General features: G+C 51.5%; 3 protein-coding genes across 5 annotated transcripts; all 3 read right to left on the bottom strand.

The window, feature by feature from the left end:
- Window positions 1-3124: 3124 nt before the first annotated feature.
- On the bottom strand, window positions 3125-3776 carry LOC101778996. The gene is made up of 2 exons (XM_022822953.1): window positions 3438-3776; window positions 3125-3390 (listed from the first exon to the last, which is right to left on the bottom strand). The coding sequence occupies exons 1-2, from the start codon at window positions 3752-3754 to the stop codon at window positions 3270-3272; spliced, it is 438 nt and encodes a 145-aa protein (XP_022678688.1). The 5' UTR covers window positions 3755-3776; the 3' UTR covers window positions 3125-3269.
- LOC101760452 (homeobox-leucine zipper protein ROC8) lies at window positions 3125-7507 on the bottom strand. Its single transcript, XM_004954015.3, has 10 exons — window positions 6799-7507; window positions 6586-6703; window positions 6267-6452; window positions 5650-6132; window positions 5409-5507; window positions 5087-5302; window positions 4798-4978; window positions 4445-4707; window positions 4264-4353; window positions 3125-4175 (listed from the first exon to the last, which is right to left on the bottom strand). The coding sequence occupies exons 1-10, from the start codon at window positions 6894-6896 to the stop codon at window positions 3774-3776; spliced, it is 2136 nt and encodes a 711-aa protein (XP_004954072.1). The 5' UTR covers window positions 6897-7507; the 3' UTR covers window positions 3125-3773.
- Window positions 7508-13658: 6151 nt separating this feature from the next.
- LOC101759511 (N-alpha-acetyltransferase 40) lies at window positions 13659-16398 on the bottom strand. 3 transcript variants are annotated; one of them, XM_004954012.2, is made up of 8 exons: window positions 16236-16398; window positions 15629-15731; window positions 15313-15392; window positions 14879-15208; window positions 14633-14706; window positions 14490-14532; window positions 14333-14401; window positions 13659-14125 (listed from the first exon to the last, which is right to left on the bottom strand). In XM_004954012.2, exons 1-8 carry the CDS (start codon window positions 16302-16304, stop codon window positions 14105-14107), a joined length of 789 nt encoding a protein of 262 aa, XP_004954069.1. In that variant the 5' UTR covers window positions 16305-16398; the 3' UTR covers window positions 13659-14104. The 3 variants fall into 3 exon arrangements, with proteins under 3 accessions (XP_004954069.1, XP_004954070.1, XP_004954071.1); XM_004954013.2 differs by having other exon boundaries at window positions 15343-15392; XM_004954014.2 differs by lacking the exon at window positions 14333-14401.
- Window positions 16399-16690: the final 292 nt, after the last annotated feature.

Raw genomic sequence — 16690 nt, 5'->3', positions numbered from 1 at the left:
CCCATAAATGCCTCAATTTGCACATTAGTTCGCATAAACCACCCTATCTGCCTCTGCCTATTTCAAGTGATTTCATATAAATTTTTGCCAGTTACAGTTGAACAGTTCGTGTATGTCGGCTGGTTTTTAGCTTCCATCGCGTGTTCATTGTTCATTCACCTTAACACAATCCTGCTTTGGGCTCCCGAGTGGTTGTTCTCAGTATGTCGGCTGCAAACAGTTCATCGCTGATGTTTGTTGGATGTACTCTAACTGTTGACACGGCATGACATTGACATGTCTTGTAATGACAGCAACAAAAAGGTTTCCTTGAAGACAAGACAATCGGATCACCATCCCCCCACCAGATCATGGTATTCGTATAGTGTTTACACATGACATGATTCTTCTGAAAATCAATGCATTATCGAAGCAGTGTTTTTTTCTTGTCCAAATTCAGAACAGATCAACAGAAGCAGGGGTCTCCGGCAGCTCCGCGCATCTCGGGAGTCCGCCGCCGACGTCTGGTCCTGTCGCTGACTTGCGTCGACCGATCCCCTGATAATTAAGGGAAAGGAAATGGCCCGATGACCCGATCAAAGCTTGTGAAACGGGTAAGCAACCTGAGTCCGCGATCCGACACGGGTGCCTTTACCTTTTTCCGTGCCGAGATCTTGTCGACCTGCGACGGAGATTCACCGCGTCGAATCGCTTTGCAGGCCGCCGGAGCCTGCGACTGCCGCAGCGCCATAAACGCGGCCGCAACACGTCCTGCAAGCTCTAATCAAATCCTATCATGGAGTAATTAACCCAGGGACAGCCCAGGCTGCATCTGCATGGACTATTGGACCCCCTGCAAGGCTGCAAGATGTTGACGACGAGAGGCTGGAGACTGGAGAGGACGCATCATGCATGTGATGGAGTAGCTGATTGGTGATCACTACTCAGCACGCAGCTCATCGGCCGAGCCGGGTGGCTGCCCTGCCTGCCGTGGCCATGTCGATCTAGCTGGGAGAGTTAAGGGGACTCGCATGGCGATTGGCCTGTGGATCGCAGATTAAATGCTTAATTGACTCTTCTCGAGCGTACTGCGTAATGCAGTATCCAGCCGTGCTTGAGTTCATCGACAGGGACCATCGTGCATGTACATTTCTTGGCTCGTTGCATGATCATTACTTGCAGATTGCGTTGGATGGGTCCAAACCAGCTAGCTTCCTGTCAGGGTAGCTGAAAGCCTGGCTAATGGTTGGTTCTTTTCTCTCCCTCTTTAACTCTTTTCTCTTCCTTCTCTGCCCTCCGAAGAGGCAGGCTTAATCATGAGTTTTCAGCTGTCGCCTTCACTGTTTGGACATGCCATTACACTGCATGCAATGGCAGTGGCTGTTTTTTAAGTCCCTGCATGTTATTTAAAGCCGGTTCCGACTTGAACAAACCTTGGCAGAGCTTGACTGCATGCAGCATGACAAAGAAAAGAAACAAAGAAGGGTCAGAGGAAAAGACCCAAATATTGTAAAATCAACTAATCAAGCATGTCGTGTGCCACTGTCTGGTTCTGCACTCATGTGGCATGGGACTTGCTACTTGGACTCTCTGAAACTCTGACCGAACAAACGTCACTTTCGCGTAATAAACTGCGTGCCACCTAGGTGGACGGACACACGCCCGTGCTCGCATTGGCACCCCGTTTTCGTCCAGCTGCTTCAGCAAAACGGGCAGAAATGCGCGCCGCCACTCCTGCACGGCATCGTGCATGATCCATTCCATGCCATCATTGGTGAACTCTAAGAGCAGTGATCTGCTTGCTTTGCGTAGACGAGTAATAAGTAGCAGACTTCCTTGGGCCAAGAGCCCAAGACTGGACCGGGCCCGGTAGCATTTTGTTGCTCGTATGGAGCCCAGCCCAACCCCAACTCCAGGTCCATGTCATGTTCTTGTAGTAGTACGAGGAATTTTGCAGTAGTGTACGAGTGGCCGTGCGCGCACGGTGCTCTGGTTGTCAACAACAGGAAGCGCGCGCCAAGCCGCAGGCAACTCCGTTGCGTCAACGGGCAACAGCACCTGGCACCCGGTCCTGGACCAGAGGGGGATACGGCGAGAGACCAGAGACGAGTGCCCTTCCCTCCCATCGCATGTTGCGAATGAAACATGACCCGCTGGGAAAACACAGGGGCATTGAAGACGGCGAGCTAGCCAACAACAATTCCAGCTCCCCGGCACCGAAAATGTGGGATCGATAGTGACAAATTCGGGCTGCTCGGCGCTGTCGCAACAGCATGGCAAATTCATTGCGCCAATCAATACGGGGCCGCCGCCGTGCTTAGCTTGGAGTGGAGCACGCACGTATGTTCACGGCCCGGAAGGCGCATGGCTACCACAGCTACGCACGCACACATGTTCTCAGGTCTCGGCCCAACTCCAGGAATTCCGAAGCATGCTCGATCAGAATTACCCATCCAAAGATGATGGGAACAGTTAGTTTCGCATGGAAGGCGTGCGTGCGTGCATCCACGACGGGCTGGCAGGCTCTCCTCGCTGTATGAAGCCTGGCTGGCTTAATTCTGCCAGGGGAATGGCAACTCACTCAGGCATGCAACCACCGGTATTAATAGGGAGCAATTGAAAGGGCCGGCCCGGGAGGGGGAGGCCGGAGGCGATCTGGCGATGGGGTGGATGGATGCAAAGCATGCATGCATCGCAATTGAATTCAGTGGCGGCCCCTACTTGCAGCCAGCCTGCGCCGTGCAGGCAGCCTCTTAATTCTCGAGCCTGGAACACCACGTGCACCTTCATTTTGCATCGCGTCGCGGACAGGCAATACTACGCCTCCGTACGTGCAAGCGGGCTGAGGTGTACACCCAGCCCAGCCAGCAGGTGGCAAGAGTTAACTACTGCAGGTAGGATCGGAGTCGGAGGGGGTGGTAGTGCTAGCGCACATCACAAAGCCTGTTCACAAATCGACAAGCGGCTCGCTGGCTGGCTCATACCGGCAATCATGACAGATTCCACGAGCCAAACAGACCATCGAAATTGAAGGCAGGCTTGATGAAGCAGTGATGACTCATGAGAGTGAGTGAAATTAAGGGGAAAGAACAAGGAGAAACAATCAGAGCACTGAAAGTGATATTTCCCTTACTTAGCTTATAACTAAAAAAACTGAGAGATTAAATTCAATGTTCATTGAAGGCTAAACACCATTAGACAGAAGTCAATACCCGAACCAATCATCATCCTCTGCTGCGGCTACAAACTAGAAAAAAGAAATAATGGGAGCGGCAAATGGATGGCAGAAGCTATGGAGTGGAGATAGATGGGGGGAGACAGGGAAAGAGAGAGAGAAACAGAACAGCTGACGGCAGCAAGAGGAATGTGACGAGCCTGGTGCGTTCTTGACTCCTCCGTTTCATGCAAAGCCTCGCAAAGCAAGCAAACTTCAAACCCTGTAAACAGAGACGGGACACCTAGAACCAAGAGGAAAAGTTATCATGCATGCATGAATGGCAGAGGGAGAGAGAGAGGTCAAGAGAGGGAGTCGAATGAATGAATGATCATGGGGGTGGTGATCGGACGGCGCAGCAACGGCGGCAGGTGAACCCCAAGCGGGCGACAACTCCATGGCAGCAGCAGCCCCGCCCTCCATGAATGGCCAGCATTGAAGCGCCCCAACCAACCAAGAGCTCCGTCGCGAAACCAAACGCCTTGAAGGGAATTCACTCCCCGCAGCAGGCGGCCGGCCGGGAGGGGGAGACCTACGCAGGGGGGGCATGCATGCATGCATGCATGCATGCGCGCGAGCATCAATTCCCCATCGATCCATCCATCCATGAATGGCTGGCGCAATTCAAGGCCGCCTTAATTTGCTCCACAGTGGTGCTGATGAGGCTGTTGACCGTCGCCACCGACTCGGCGTTCAGCTTCGACGACGGCAGGCTGCTCACAAGGATCTGGAACGCCACCGTCACCAGCGACCCCGCCGCCGGGGAGCCCAGCGGGCCCGCGCTCGACGACGACGCGCCGTGCCGGCCGTCGGGAAGGATGGTGAACCCCGACGGCAGGAGCGGGATCGCCGACGGGTCCTCGCCGCTCATCACCACGTTCGCCGCCGGGACGTCGATCGGCGCGTACACCACCAGCGACCCCGACGCGTCGGTGCAGCTCTCCTGCAGGATCAGGATGCTGTTCTGGCTCGCGTTCAGGCCCTACAGCACGCATGCATTGCATCTCATCAGGCACGTTGATGGAACACGTATGCCAAATTCTCAGTGAGATGAGATGCGCGAAGCTTACTCGTAGCAAGGAGATGCAATTCCCAGGGTGCGAGCCGTTGGGGATGCGCGACACCTCCTGCACCTGGTTGCCGTGTGACAGCACGTCCCACTGCAAGCAAACGCTGGTTAGAACGCGACGCCATGCGGAGGACAGTAGCAAACACACTGATCATAATTCTTGAGGCATCCGCATGGCGGACCTGAGAGCGCGTGTTCTCGTCGCGGACGAAGGCGAACACCCGGTCGCACGGGACGGGCAGCCAGATGGAGGTGGCGGCGCTCAGAACCACGCCGCTGGGCTGCCCCGGGTCGGTGCTGCGGTGCACCATGACGCGGACGCCCACGTCGTTGGGCCCCGACAGCATCGTCCACCGGTGGAGCTGCGACGAGCTCAGGCTCGCGCAGAAGCTGCTCACCATCCGCTGCGACAGCTTCATCATGCTTCGCTTCCCTTCCGGCGTCACTGCAATGCAAAAGGGCGCACGTGGATTCTTAATTTCTTACCCGAAATTATCATACCACACCAACCACGTCAAGTTCAAGCACTACACACCTCCTGCGATGTCTCTGGGCGGCATCCCGGCCGTGGTGAGGCACGCGCTCCGCTCGCACGCCCTCTGCAGCGCGGCGAGCCACCGGTGCGCGCCGAACGCGGCTCCGCTGAGGATGAGGTCGCGGTAGAGCAGGTGGATGGGCACCCTGTCCTCGATCTCCATGTGCTCGACCCATGTCACCTGAATTCGCCTCACCAAGATTACGTTTGCACGGTGGCAACCAACGCACATGGCAAGGATGGGGGACGCGCCGGCGTGATGGAATGGACGCGCGTAGGAGGAGCTTACCTTGGAGTAGCCGTTGGCCATATCGGCGATGAGGCAGCCGGAGGGGAGGCGGCACGAGCGCGACGGCGGCGCGCCGAACCGGGCGTCGCGCGGCTGCAGGTCCACCGAGACGTCGGCGATCGCCCACAGCCCGTGCTCGATCTGCCGGCAGTAGCGGAGGAAGCAGAACTCCCGCGTCGGGACGACCGGCGACGTCACGTGCAGCTCCTCGTACATCTGCGCAGCACGAGTGCACAGACACAAACAGGAATCAGTCGTGATGAGATCAAGCGGAATGCCCCGTGCGACGTGGACGCAATGAACAACGATCGAGATGCTATACCAGAACCAACGACTCGCTCCGCCCGGCCATGCCGTTCACGAGGACGTCGATCGTACGGGCCTTGGCCACGATGCCAGGAAAGAACTCCATCCACTTGCTCTGTGGAAAACAGTGACCATATAGCACGTCACGCTTACACATACAATGCGGTAGGTGAAGAACGTAACAAAGATAACTAGTACTGTGTCACGAAACGATTCAAAATAAAGTTACACGCCGGCGGTGGGAACTGGGAACTTACCGAGTCCATGAACATGTCGACGAGCCCGATGGCGCTCATGAAGACGAGGCCCGAGTCGCGGGACCCCTCGACGTGCACGTCGGGGCCGCGAAACGAGCCCCCGGGCTTGGCGAAGATGCTGTCGTAGGTGTCGACGTTGAGCACCTCGCGTCCTCCGTCGTGGCCGCCGCCGGTCCTGGCCCAGAGCTGCTCGCCGGCCTGCGCCATCCTGATGAGCTCGTCCATGGCGCGCGTCGCCATCTCGGCCATTATTGGCCGCTCCAGCTCGGGCACCGCCGTCGGGAGGTGGAAGGACGGGTGGTGGTGGTGGTACCCCGAGGAGCCCCCGCTGAGGAGGTCCAGGTCCAGCGACGGGCCCAGCGCCGGGCTGCCGAGGCCGCCGACGGACAGGTCCAGCGACGACATGGACAGCGGCTGCACCGGCGGCAGCTGCGTGATGGGCCGCCCCAGGTACTTGGACGTCAGGCTCGACACCCGGTCAAGCTGTGCGTGCAAACATTGAACGCGTGTCACGTCGTGTAAAACAAGAATGCAATGGGGGGAATCAACAATCAACTAATCAAGGCGAGAGCACAATGGAGACTGCGTGGATGAAGCAAATAGGCCGGAAAACTTGCCTCCTCTTTGAGGCGCGCGTTCTCCATGCGCATCTTCTGCTCGTCGAAGTAGTCGTCGGGGACGGGCGGGCCGCCGCATGTCGGGCAGATGACGTTGCGGAGCGCCTCGCGCATGGCGATGTTCTCGCACCGGATCTTGTCGTTCTCCGCGCGGAGGAAGCAGTTGTCCTGCCGCTCGTGCTGCGCCTGCGAAACAATCGACAACCCAAAATAAATAGCCGTCACGTCTCGAACAGGAGAACGAGCATCTACCAACCGATCAATCGATCAAGAAAAATGTGAGGGATTATCGCGCAGTTGGGGGTGGCATGTACGGTACCTTCATCTGCGTCCGGCGATTCTGGAACCAGAACTTGATCTGCCGAGGCTCCAGCCCCAGCTCCCTGCTCAGCTGCATCCTCTGGTTCTCGTCCGGGTGCGGGCACTCCTTGAACATCCTGCGCGCACGCCATTTCAGCAATAAGAACCCAAGAACACCCAACCGGCCAACCGGGCAAGGAAGGGATTGAAGCGAAGGGGGGAAGACACTTACGCCTCGAGCTGCTGAATCTGGCGCGGGGTGTGGCGGTGGTATCTCTTCTTCCGGCGCTGCCCGTCGTTGCCGTCCATGACGTCGTCGCCGAAGTCCATCCCGTCGCCGCGGCGGAGCCTCGCCTCGCCTCGGACGGCGGATTGCTCCGACCGCAATGCAATCCGGCTGTGCTCGGACGACTCGGGTTGCTGCTAGTCGAGTAGCGGGCGGGCGGGCGGCAGTACTAGTACGACGAGGGCTTGGCTATAGCTGTCACTCCACTCCTAGGCGCTATATAGCCTCGCTCCCACGCTGGAAAATAGTGGAGGTACGAGCAGTAATCCCGCTGGTCCTCACGAAGCAGCACGCTACAGCTCAGGAGGGGGGAAGGCAGGCACCCCGCTCGCTCGCTCGCCAGGAAGAAGAAAGAGAAGAGAACCAGCCAAGCCAAGAACCACCTATGTAATCGGTCGATGATGGATCAGGCCTTCGCTTGTTCCTCCTGGGCTGGCGCCATTAATTCCCTTCCACCCTTAACTCCCGCGCCTTCCCCTCTCCCTCTCTCTCTCTTCTCTCTCTGACGGGAGTGGACTGAGACAGACAACAGGGGAGCAGTGTGTGACCGGAGACCTCGCCCTCGCTCCCCGCCTGAGTTGGCGTCGCTGCGCTCGCGCGTGGAAGGGGGGGAGAGGAGAGTGATCAGTGGGGGCGACGGCAACGGAGGGGAGAGAGGGAGAGAGCGAGCGGTAGGCGGGGCGGAGTAATAACCGATGCGAATTAAGAGCCGGAGGAGTATTTAAAAGGGCCCCACCCGCTCGGTTCGAGGCCGGCCCTACTGTTGCTTTCTTGGGTTTGGGTGGGAACAGCTGGAGCCATTTAAGGCCCAAACGGGTCGGGCCTGTTGACTTTTCTCCATCGCGCCCGCCCGCCCGCCAACACCACCCTCTTCTACTGTTCGCGCATGGTGCTTCACAGTGTCCTTGCGTTGGCTATGGCTACCTTCCAAACTCTGGTTGTCTTTGCGTTCATACTTCTCCTCCTCCTCCTAAACATGCATGTGTGGCTGGAAGGAAGGACCATCCTGCAGTGCAGAAAAAAAGATTTGCTGGATATGGGTCACCAAAGTAGTAAAATCCAGAGCAGGAATTACACATTACCCAAAATTAATAAATTACTGTTATCAGAAGGTATTGATTGCTCAGGTCAGATTTCATTTTTGAGTGACGTACAAGTACCGTGCAAGGACCAAACGGGTCGGGCATGTTAACTTTTCTCGCCACCCGCGACCGAACAGGCAAGTACGTTTCCAGCCCTATTCTACTGTTCGCGCATGGTGCTTCGTTCCCAGAATCACAGTATCTTTAATTTTGTGTCTATCAGTCTATGGCTACGCGTTCCATACTTGGTCGTCTTGAGTTCATACTTAACAGTACTAATCATGCGGCTCCATGCGTGACTGCAAAGGATTAGCCTGTGCAGGAAAAAAAAAGATTTGGTGGATATATACACGGCTCATCAAAACTAAAATCCAAGGCACCCTGGAAGCTGGAACTACCCATTGCTCCCAATTAATTTACTGCTATCGGAAGGTACTAATTGCTCAGATCAGATTTTATTTTGAAAGAGTGAGGTAGCACCGTTTTCTCCTGATTTCTAAGGCATGAGCAATGGACCAATCTGCATGTGTTTTCTTTTGAATAGAAAACCAAAAAAAATTATTGAAGTATAATATTTCGACACTTTAATATCACTGTCATGATACCTCTACAATGAAGCAATAGAGGTAGGAGTGTCCCAAGAAAAGGTGAGATGAATTTATAAAGCCCCTGACATGATGATAAGTTGATAATGCCACCATGATCGTCCATTTAAACTCTTGATGTGTGATTTTGTGACCTGCCGGACATATAATAATCGTACTAAAATCTGTAGATTTCACCTGGATCATCTGAAATTATTTGTGGTAGCAGTCTTTTAAATGCCCCCAAAATAATTCATGTAGCATCTGTTCCATTTTCCTGCATGGCTTGGACAGGTCAGGTGACAAAACGGGCCGGATCCTGAACCCAGATCCGACTTTGCTGCTGTAACGCGAAACCTGGAAAGAGACGAAGCAGCATTAAATCGTTGGTGGATTCCCAAATGTGATAATGGTATCGGGATCCAAAACCGAAAGATCAAACTCAAGACTTCCTTCTACGGGGTTGGGCTGGGTTGGATCCATGCAAGGGCAGACCAAGCAAACCGGCATGTTGGCACTTCCATGGCCTCACACCCCATTTGGTGTGCTGCATCAGACTGCACTGCACGCGTGCATGGGCTTCGTCAAGTCACCACCGGTTCGAGGTCCAAACTTGGGTGCACCATCCCATGCAAAAATTCAGGTGCTTCCAAAGCCTAAGATTCTGAAGGCCTTGTTTAGTTGGGGAATTTGGGAGGTGCCAAATTACTGTTACAGCACTGTAGCACACTGTAGCGTTTCGTTTGTATTTGTGAATTATTGTCCAAATATTGACTAATTAGGCTCAAAAGATTCGTCTCGCAAAGTACAACAAAACTGTGCAATTAGTTTTTAATTTCATCTACATTTAGTACTCTATGCATGTACCGCAAGTTTGATGTGATGGGGAATCTTCTTTTTGCATAGTGTCAAAGTTGGGAGTTGGGAGTAACTAAACATGGCCGAAATCTCGGCCGTAGATCAATTAGAAAAATGCAGTTACACAAGTTTGAACTCTAGCAGACTGTTGACCATGGAGTATTTTTTGGAAGTTTGTTTCCTAAGCGAGAGCACTTGCTTCTTGCTTTGCTCCCCATGGGGAGGCGTGCCGGGTTGACGACTCTTTCAGTGGTAGTAGAATCACCACCCTCTTTTATATGACCCCCTAGAAGTGACACTGAAACATCAGAGGTGAAGGCCGATGTGATGTGCATTGACTTTGAACGGGTATAAATAAATGGATGTACACGTACGGCGTGACAAGCTCCACTGACTTGAGAAAAAAAATAAAAAGGAGTAATCATATGCATTGATACGAGAAGCATGCAGGTAAATTGAATTCATGGTATTCAAGTGTTTGAATGTCCTTTTCAAGTTTTCATTTCCGGAGGTTCGTGAATTGATAGATGGAAGCCGGGATGGATCAAGTTCCCTTAATTGTTCTGCTGGCCTTTGGTGGCTGGTGGGATAAAGGTCATCTTTACCAGAAAAGAGGCTTGTCCTATAAAGTTTCAGTCTGGTGATACTCCTTGGCCCCTCCAATTACTTTATGTAAATTTATAAATAGTTCCATTTTTATAATCGCCCATGTTAGCAAATGTCACTAAAAAATAATCAAGAATTTTCTCGTCTTTTTTTTTATTTTTACGAGAAGTATATAATTAATGGTCTATGGTTTGCATGATTATTAGCCTAGCAATGTTGATAGTGAAAGAAAAAAAGGGTGCCGGTTTATTCTTTGATATTGGCAATTTGCCAGTTCAATCCTCTACCGTCTTTTTTTCATTCTCTGTAAAGGTCCATGTAGACAATTTTCATTCATATACATGATGCCACGTTGCATGTACGGGTATTGAAAACTTCTGAGGAGAGGTCAGCTCCGGTACTCAGAGAGAGCAAGTGTGAGGACTGAGGTAAGGCCAGGGAGGGAAGAAAAAAACGGAGTTGCTGGTGAGGAAGATACTCTACATTGAATAGCTATTTCTGGTTTCCATTTACTCCAATTCATAGCCCCTCTTAAATGTCCTTGCTCTCACATCCTGTGCAGCATATCGATTGAATTCATTTGGCCGAGTTCTTGGTGGATGGATGTATTTATCACGAATCATATCTTTGATGCAATCTTACATGAGGGAGCCGTTAACGATCGTTTTAATTCTGTCTTAGACCAACCCATCCACATTTGTCTCATTCATGATTCATCACCATTCCCCTGCGTTTATAGTTTTATACCAGTGTTTTTCTTTTGTTGTTGTTGTTGCACTTGCACACTTACTACATCAGAGTGCAGTGAGCTCGTTGCTGCAAGAGACGCGTTGGCGCATCAAGGAGGCTGCTCAATGATCTTCCTGTCCACCCATCACACACAGCCCGCACGCAGGTGTTGGCGAGATCATTATTCACGGCCAAAGACCATCACCCAGGGACGTCCACGGCTGATTGCATTATGATTCGCTTCGTTGTTTCCATTGATTTCCCAGGGCTCCCCCGCCCAGACAGTACCGCGGGAACCCAACACAGCAAGGCATAAATAAATGATGAAACCCATCGATTGGCCTTGTCCTCGCCGGTGGTACGCGCCAACGCGGTGGACGGACGGGGCCGGGGCGCCTCCGCCTCGCCGTCGTGCGCCCCGCGCACCCGCCCCCCAGCGCACGGCCGGCCGGCGCGCCCTGCGTCCCCCTGCCTGGCGCCTGGGGGAGGAGCAGGACAGCCGCCGGTGCCGTTGGGGGGGTTGGGGGGGGGGGGTTGTTTGGAAATTTTTGGTCAGATCGTGGGCGGGGCTCGGGGTACCGTGCTGGGCAGGTGCAGCGCCTGCCTTCAACGCGCGGCTCGGGGGGCTTGGGCTTGGGTGTTATGGGGATCGGACGGCTGCCGTGCTCCGCCACGGCGGGGAGCCGGGGAGGAGGAGGCCGGAGAGAGACACGGGCACGAGCTGCGGCTGCACGAGAGCGCGCACTGCTGCGGCACGGTGGGGTGGACTGTGCTGGAGTGTTGACCCGTCAGGTGGAACGGACCCACCTTGCCTCTCTGGTCGTCGATCCACATTGACCCGTACGGGGCCGTGGCCCACTGGCAGGCGGCACGGGGACCTACGCTGCACCGATACGGATACGCGTATCAGTATCGGCCGAATACGAATACGTGAATATGTAAAAACTTAAGGGTAAAGGGCATATCGAAGTATTGGATACGAATACGTGAATACATATCGGATACGTGATACGGGTCATGTTGAAGTATCGGGGTAACATAAGTGGGAACGCCGTCGACCGTCGTCGTGGGGCTGCAGAATGCGGTCGGGGTGGATTGGCCTGGGTTGCATGCGCGAACAGGGCCAGAGCCTTGTTGGGCCTCGGATGGAGGGGTTTTGGTGGAACTATAATTTGGGCTTCCTTTCTTACGTTGGGCTTATTTTGCTTCAAGAAAAAGGAAATGCGCTAGTTCTACGTGGAGATCGATCGAAGGGCGGCTGGAGTGGCCTTCACTTCACGTTTGCCATGCGATATGCCAGCTTCAGTGATACTGACATACTGTGATGGATAATACATCAGCACTGTTATCTGCGTTCGTTCACGTTCCCTTCTCGGGATCCTTTTGTTTGGATGCTCTAAACCGCTGCAGGTTTCGCATTACCAAGTCCACATGATCGCTGGGGGAAAAAAAAGATGAATCGGACAAAGAGAAAAAGATATAACGGCCCTCTGACGCTTCGCTCTGGAGCTCACCATGGAGGGGGAGAGAGGTTTCAGAGACATGGAAAGAGCTGTACGTGCGTGGCCTCTCGCACGAGCGACGTGGTTGAACTCGTATCGATCCTCCTCAGATGATGCCTATCAGAGAAAAGCAAGCCACGGCACAGAGCCATGCACGGGCCATCAGAGCCGCAACGTGTTTCCCCTCCCGTGCCCTGTTGCGTTCCTTGCTGACCTGGCAGTGACAATATGGCTTATACTACGTCATCAGGCGTTACGGTCTTTTCAATGCGTGATCAGGCAGGCTCTCCGCGTGCTAGTCACTGCCACTTCCAGTCCTGCTATACATTTGCTCTGAAAGGAATATTTGGAAGCGTTAACCCTCAAAGGGCCGCACCTTTCATTATATATTCAGCTCACACAACAGACCGTGTGATACACGATTACAAGACCAAAACCTAATAGATCACAGCGTAGGAATCACCACGTTTATAAGACAAGTCCTATCCTAATACAATTGGAGTTCTAGCCACGTTCTAACATGCTCCCCCATATGTTTCCAAGTTCTTGACACCTATAAATTCGTGTGTTGCCGTCAGGATCAGCAGATATGATCAGACACTAGGAATTAGGATACGACCGAGAGGTACCGGCCTGTAAAACAAACTATCGACTGAGAGAGATGACGACGCAGGAGGGCGCCGGCAGCAAGAAGCCCCTGTGCACAACCCTCCGGTGCACGTTCGCCGGCGGCGACGACGAGCGCGGCGGTTTCACGGGCGAGCAGCTCAGGTACCCCTGCAAGCTGCGGCGGCATATCTGCGCCAAGTGCGGGATGCACCGCGGCGAGCACGACAAGCCCTACGCCGGCGTCAGCGACGACCTCCTGCCGCCGCGCAAGCGCTCCACGTTCAGGAGGCTGGGAGAGTTCCAGGTGCTGCAGGGCCTCGGCAGTGGCTGCGAGGAGGAGGAGAAGGAGGCGGCGCCGCCGCTGGATGAGGGGCCGAGCTGCTGGAGCGGCAGCGCGATCACCAAGGGGAAGAGGGGGCCCAGGAGAAAGCGCGCGGACTTGCTGTGCTGTGAGCTTTCAAGTTTGAATGACTAGTCTTGTGTGTTGTGCGCTTGTGCTGGGTTGTGCTTTCCAGTAGTATCATCAGCGGGGAACTTCTCATGATGCTGCTAGCTACTGGTTTGTTCATCATCTAGAAAAAAATATATTTCTTTCTAAATCTTTCTTTCTTAATCTGATCTGCTCTCCTTATGCTTTGACCTCTCCTAGCCCCTTCAGTAAATTGGAAAACGTTGCCACAAATCCACCAAGTTTGCACGGCAATCTAATGCTTTATTAAGTGTTAAAAAGAAATGCCGAATGCCTGACAAAACGAGTGGAAATATCAGCATTTTCATAACGGAGTATATAAGAACCCAAAGAGAGGAACTTTATAGGGCAAGAGAGAAATGCAGAATATACCAACATAGTAGTATTAAACCACCCAATACGACGGCCATGTTTGGAGCACATAAAAATACAGAGAGAGAGTTTTTAGAAGAAAATTATATGCTAACACCTCATGTAATTTTAGTCGCATAGATTCATTGTAACTATTACTCTGTTAGTTAGCACATTGCATGTATTTCATCTTGTAACTTTCTTAAGATAGGGCCCTTCAAGCTTCCAGCAAGTTGAGCAGAGATGTTAACTGTTAAGCATCCAGCTGGACACAATTCGCTACCAAATAATGTATCCATTGCCCCCCAAAAAAAGATACCGGCAAATAGGATGGAAGTTGTGAACTCGGCCAAGGGCATCACACTGAATTTAATTGCAGTAACAGGGCCGCATGACAATATGACGTGTAAACTTGTGCCTTAACTACAGATCACGCCCTTCCTGTTCCTGAGACTTTTGACTTCAGAGCTCTTCGTCGCCATCCTGCAAACATTTATTAAAATGAAAATCAGCACTGCTAGAGGGAATACTAACTCCCAACACTCGTACTTTCAAGAACTACATATATTAGAGCAGTACAACCAGTTAATGTAGTGCAAACTAGTGGTGGATAAGTTTCTGTCAGATTTGGCAAATGTTATGCAAGATTAGCAACAAACTTATGCCATATGTAATAAGCACGCTGCAAACCTCTAATTTGGACTTAGCTTCACAGTCAAATGTCTTGCACAATATCTCATAGCTTTTTTCAAGTCCTATCTGTGAAAATGTAGAGATCCATATAACCATGATAAGAAACTGCAAATTTATTATGGCTATAAGAAAAAAGTTATAGGTAAAGTGATACCTGAGGATCCACTCGTGATGGTGAGGTACTAGATATTACATATCTGGATGAGAGAAACAATTAGACTAAAAGCAAAGTAATTCCCACAAGGTTAGGCAACTGCAAGGTACAAATACAGCCTAATGTACAGTATATAAGCTTACCTCAACTTAGTATAAAAAGCCATAGCTTGTGTGTTAGCTTTCTGAACTGTTAGCATCACAGCTCCCATTTGGTTCTGTGTACATGTGGTGGAATGTCAGTTGAACTAAAACATGCAAGTGGCTAGAAGAAAACGTGCAATAACAGTTTACATCATGACATTTACATAAAAAAGAGATTAATATCATGACATAATATTCAGAATATTGGAATAATAAATAGCTAGGACTACGAATAGACCATATTACCTTGCAAGCTATCTGTTCAATCAATTGCATCAAAAACTTTCCCAGCCCCTTACCCTGGGCAGAAGGCTCCATTTGTAGCTCATACACATAAACAACAGGTAGCTCCTCTTCCAAAACAAACCTATAGTGTACAAAACCAACCAAGTGGCCTTCATTACATGGTGTGTGCATATGTTCCACCCCTGCATCTTGATTCATGGAACATTCAGTAGTAAACCCATTTGAATATTGCTTGATAAAGATATATCGCGCTTCTGGGGCCACCATTTCCTGGCGCTTAACTTTCTCTTCTGATGGCCATTCCGGTCCATAGGGCTCCTCCATATTAACCTAAATTTGTTTACTAGCATTACATCCAGAGTCGGAACATGTAAAAGCAAAATTGTAAAATGCTGTGCTAAGAACAGAATACAACAAAAGCAAATGCATATAACCTTTAGAAGATTTTGGATGTACTTCCTCACCGGTAGTGTAAGTTGATCCCCATGTCCAGACTCCAAGTAGACTGAAAGGCCTATAGATCAGGGTAGTTTCAGAAAAATGAGCTTGATATCTTGCCCCCAGAACAACAGAGCATAACTGACTGGAAAGCAACAAGCAGTGTGCTGAATTAGAACTGCAATGGAGTAGTTTTGCATTCAATTTTGCTTTGCTGACTTTCTGAAAAGCATAGGTGTTCTAAGTCCTATCGTGATATTGGTACTTCTACAGTTCCAAAATTCTTTTCACTAAGGTAAACAATGTAGTTACCATTTCCCTGAAATTTATGAAAGGCAGGGAATTGCACTAGATGGTCCTTCACAGCTATAGCTTTCCTTATAAGTTCATCGATTGCCTTCTTCCTCTCCAATACCTAGCCAAGAGCATAGAATTACCAGCGTGAGCCCCAATATACCTATAGACATCTAGCAGTTCTCTCCAAAAGCAGATTTAAGACAGCACTGAAAGACGAATGTCACGACACACAAATTCAGCAGGACAACACCATGGTTAATTGGTGCGTTAAAGTTTATCTTGCAGCACGTCTATTCCATATAATGGCTGTTTGATCTCATGCAGAAAATATATCCTGCGTGGCTGCGTGGGAATCCCGAATCCAATAACCTGCAGCAGTTTCCAGCTTTCTCGGCCACTGTATAACATTGGGTGACACCGATAAAATCTAGCAAGGCCCCTTGGTATAACGTAACAAATACAGTTTAGGAACATACACCAACTTTTCCCTAGTAGATTGCCAGTGCCCGTAGCAAGCGCAACTATGCATCAATGGGGAATAGGAACAGACAGTCGAATAAGCAGAGAAAGGGAGCTCAGCGATTGCAGCCCAACTAGGAGGACGGGGGGGGGGGGGACGAACCTCCTTTCTACTTGGCCTCCTCCCCGCTGCGCTGCTGATCCGGGGCCTCTTCTTCACCGCCGTCGCCATTACCGTCGCCTTCAAGCTCCGTTTCGGAAGGCGACGCGGACGGGAAAGAAGGAAGGCACGGCCGCACGGGAGAGGGGAGGACGGAGGAAACGGCTGGGCCTTGTTCTGTGAGTGAAATCTCTTCTTCATAGAGGGCCTGTACAAAGGAAACCGCTGGTCCTTCGCCTTCCGGCCTCTCTCGTTCTGTGAAATATTCTTTGTAATGGGCCTGGCCGTTCCGAAATGTGTGCAGTCTCCTTTGTAAAGTTGGGCCTCTTCAGTTCAAATATGTGGGCAGCAGGCTTTTTGGTTCTGGACCAAAAACTTGATTGAATGTAATTTAGAGGTTAGCAAAAATTACGTGCATTCTGCCACGTCATCAGAATTTTAATCTGCTTAGGTTAGCT

The sequence above is a fragment of the Setaria italica genome, chromosome I (genome assembly GCF_000263155.2).
Source record: "Setaria italica strain Yugu1 chromosome I, Setaria_italica_v2.0, whole genome shotgun sequence".
Taxonomy (NCBI): Eukaryota; Viridiplantae; Streptophyta; class Magnoliopsida; order Poales; family Poaceae; genus Setaria; species Setaria italica.
Note: the sequence above shows the minus strand (reverse complement) of the source record. Positions and strands in the feature narration are given on the sequence as shown.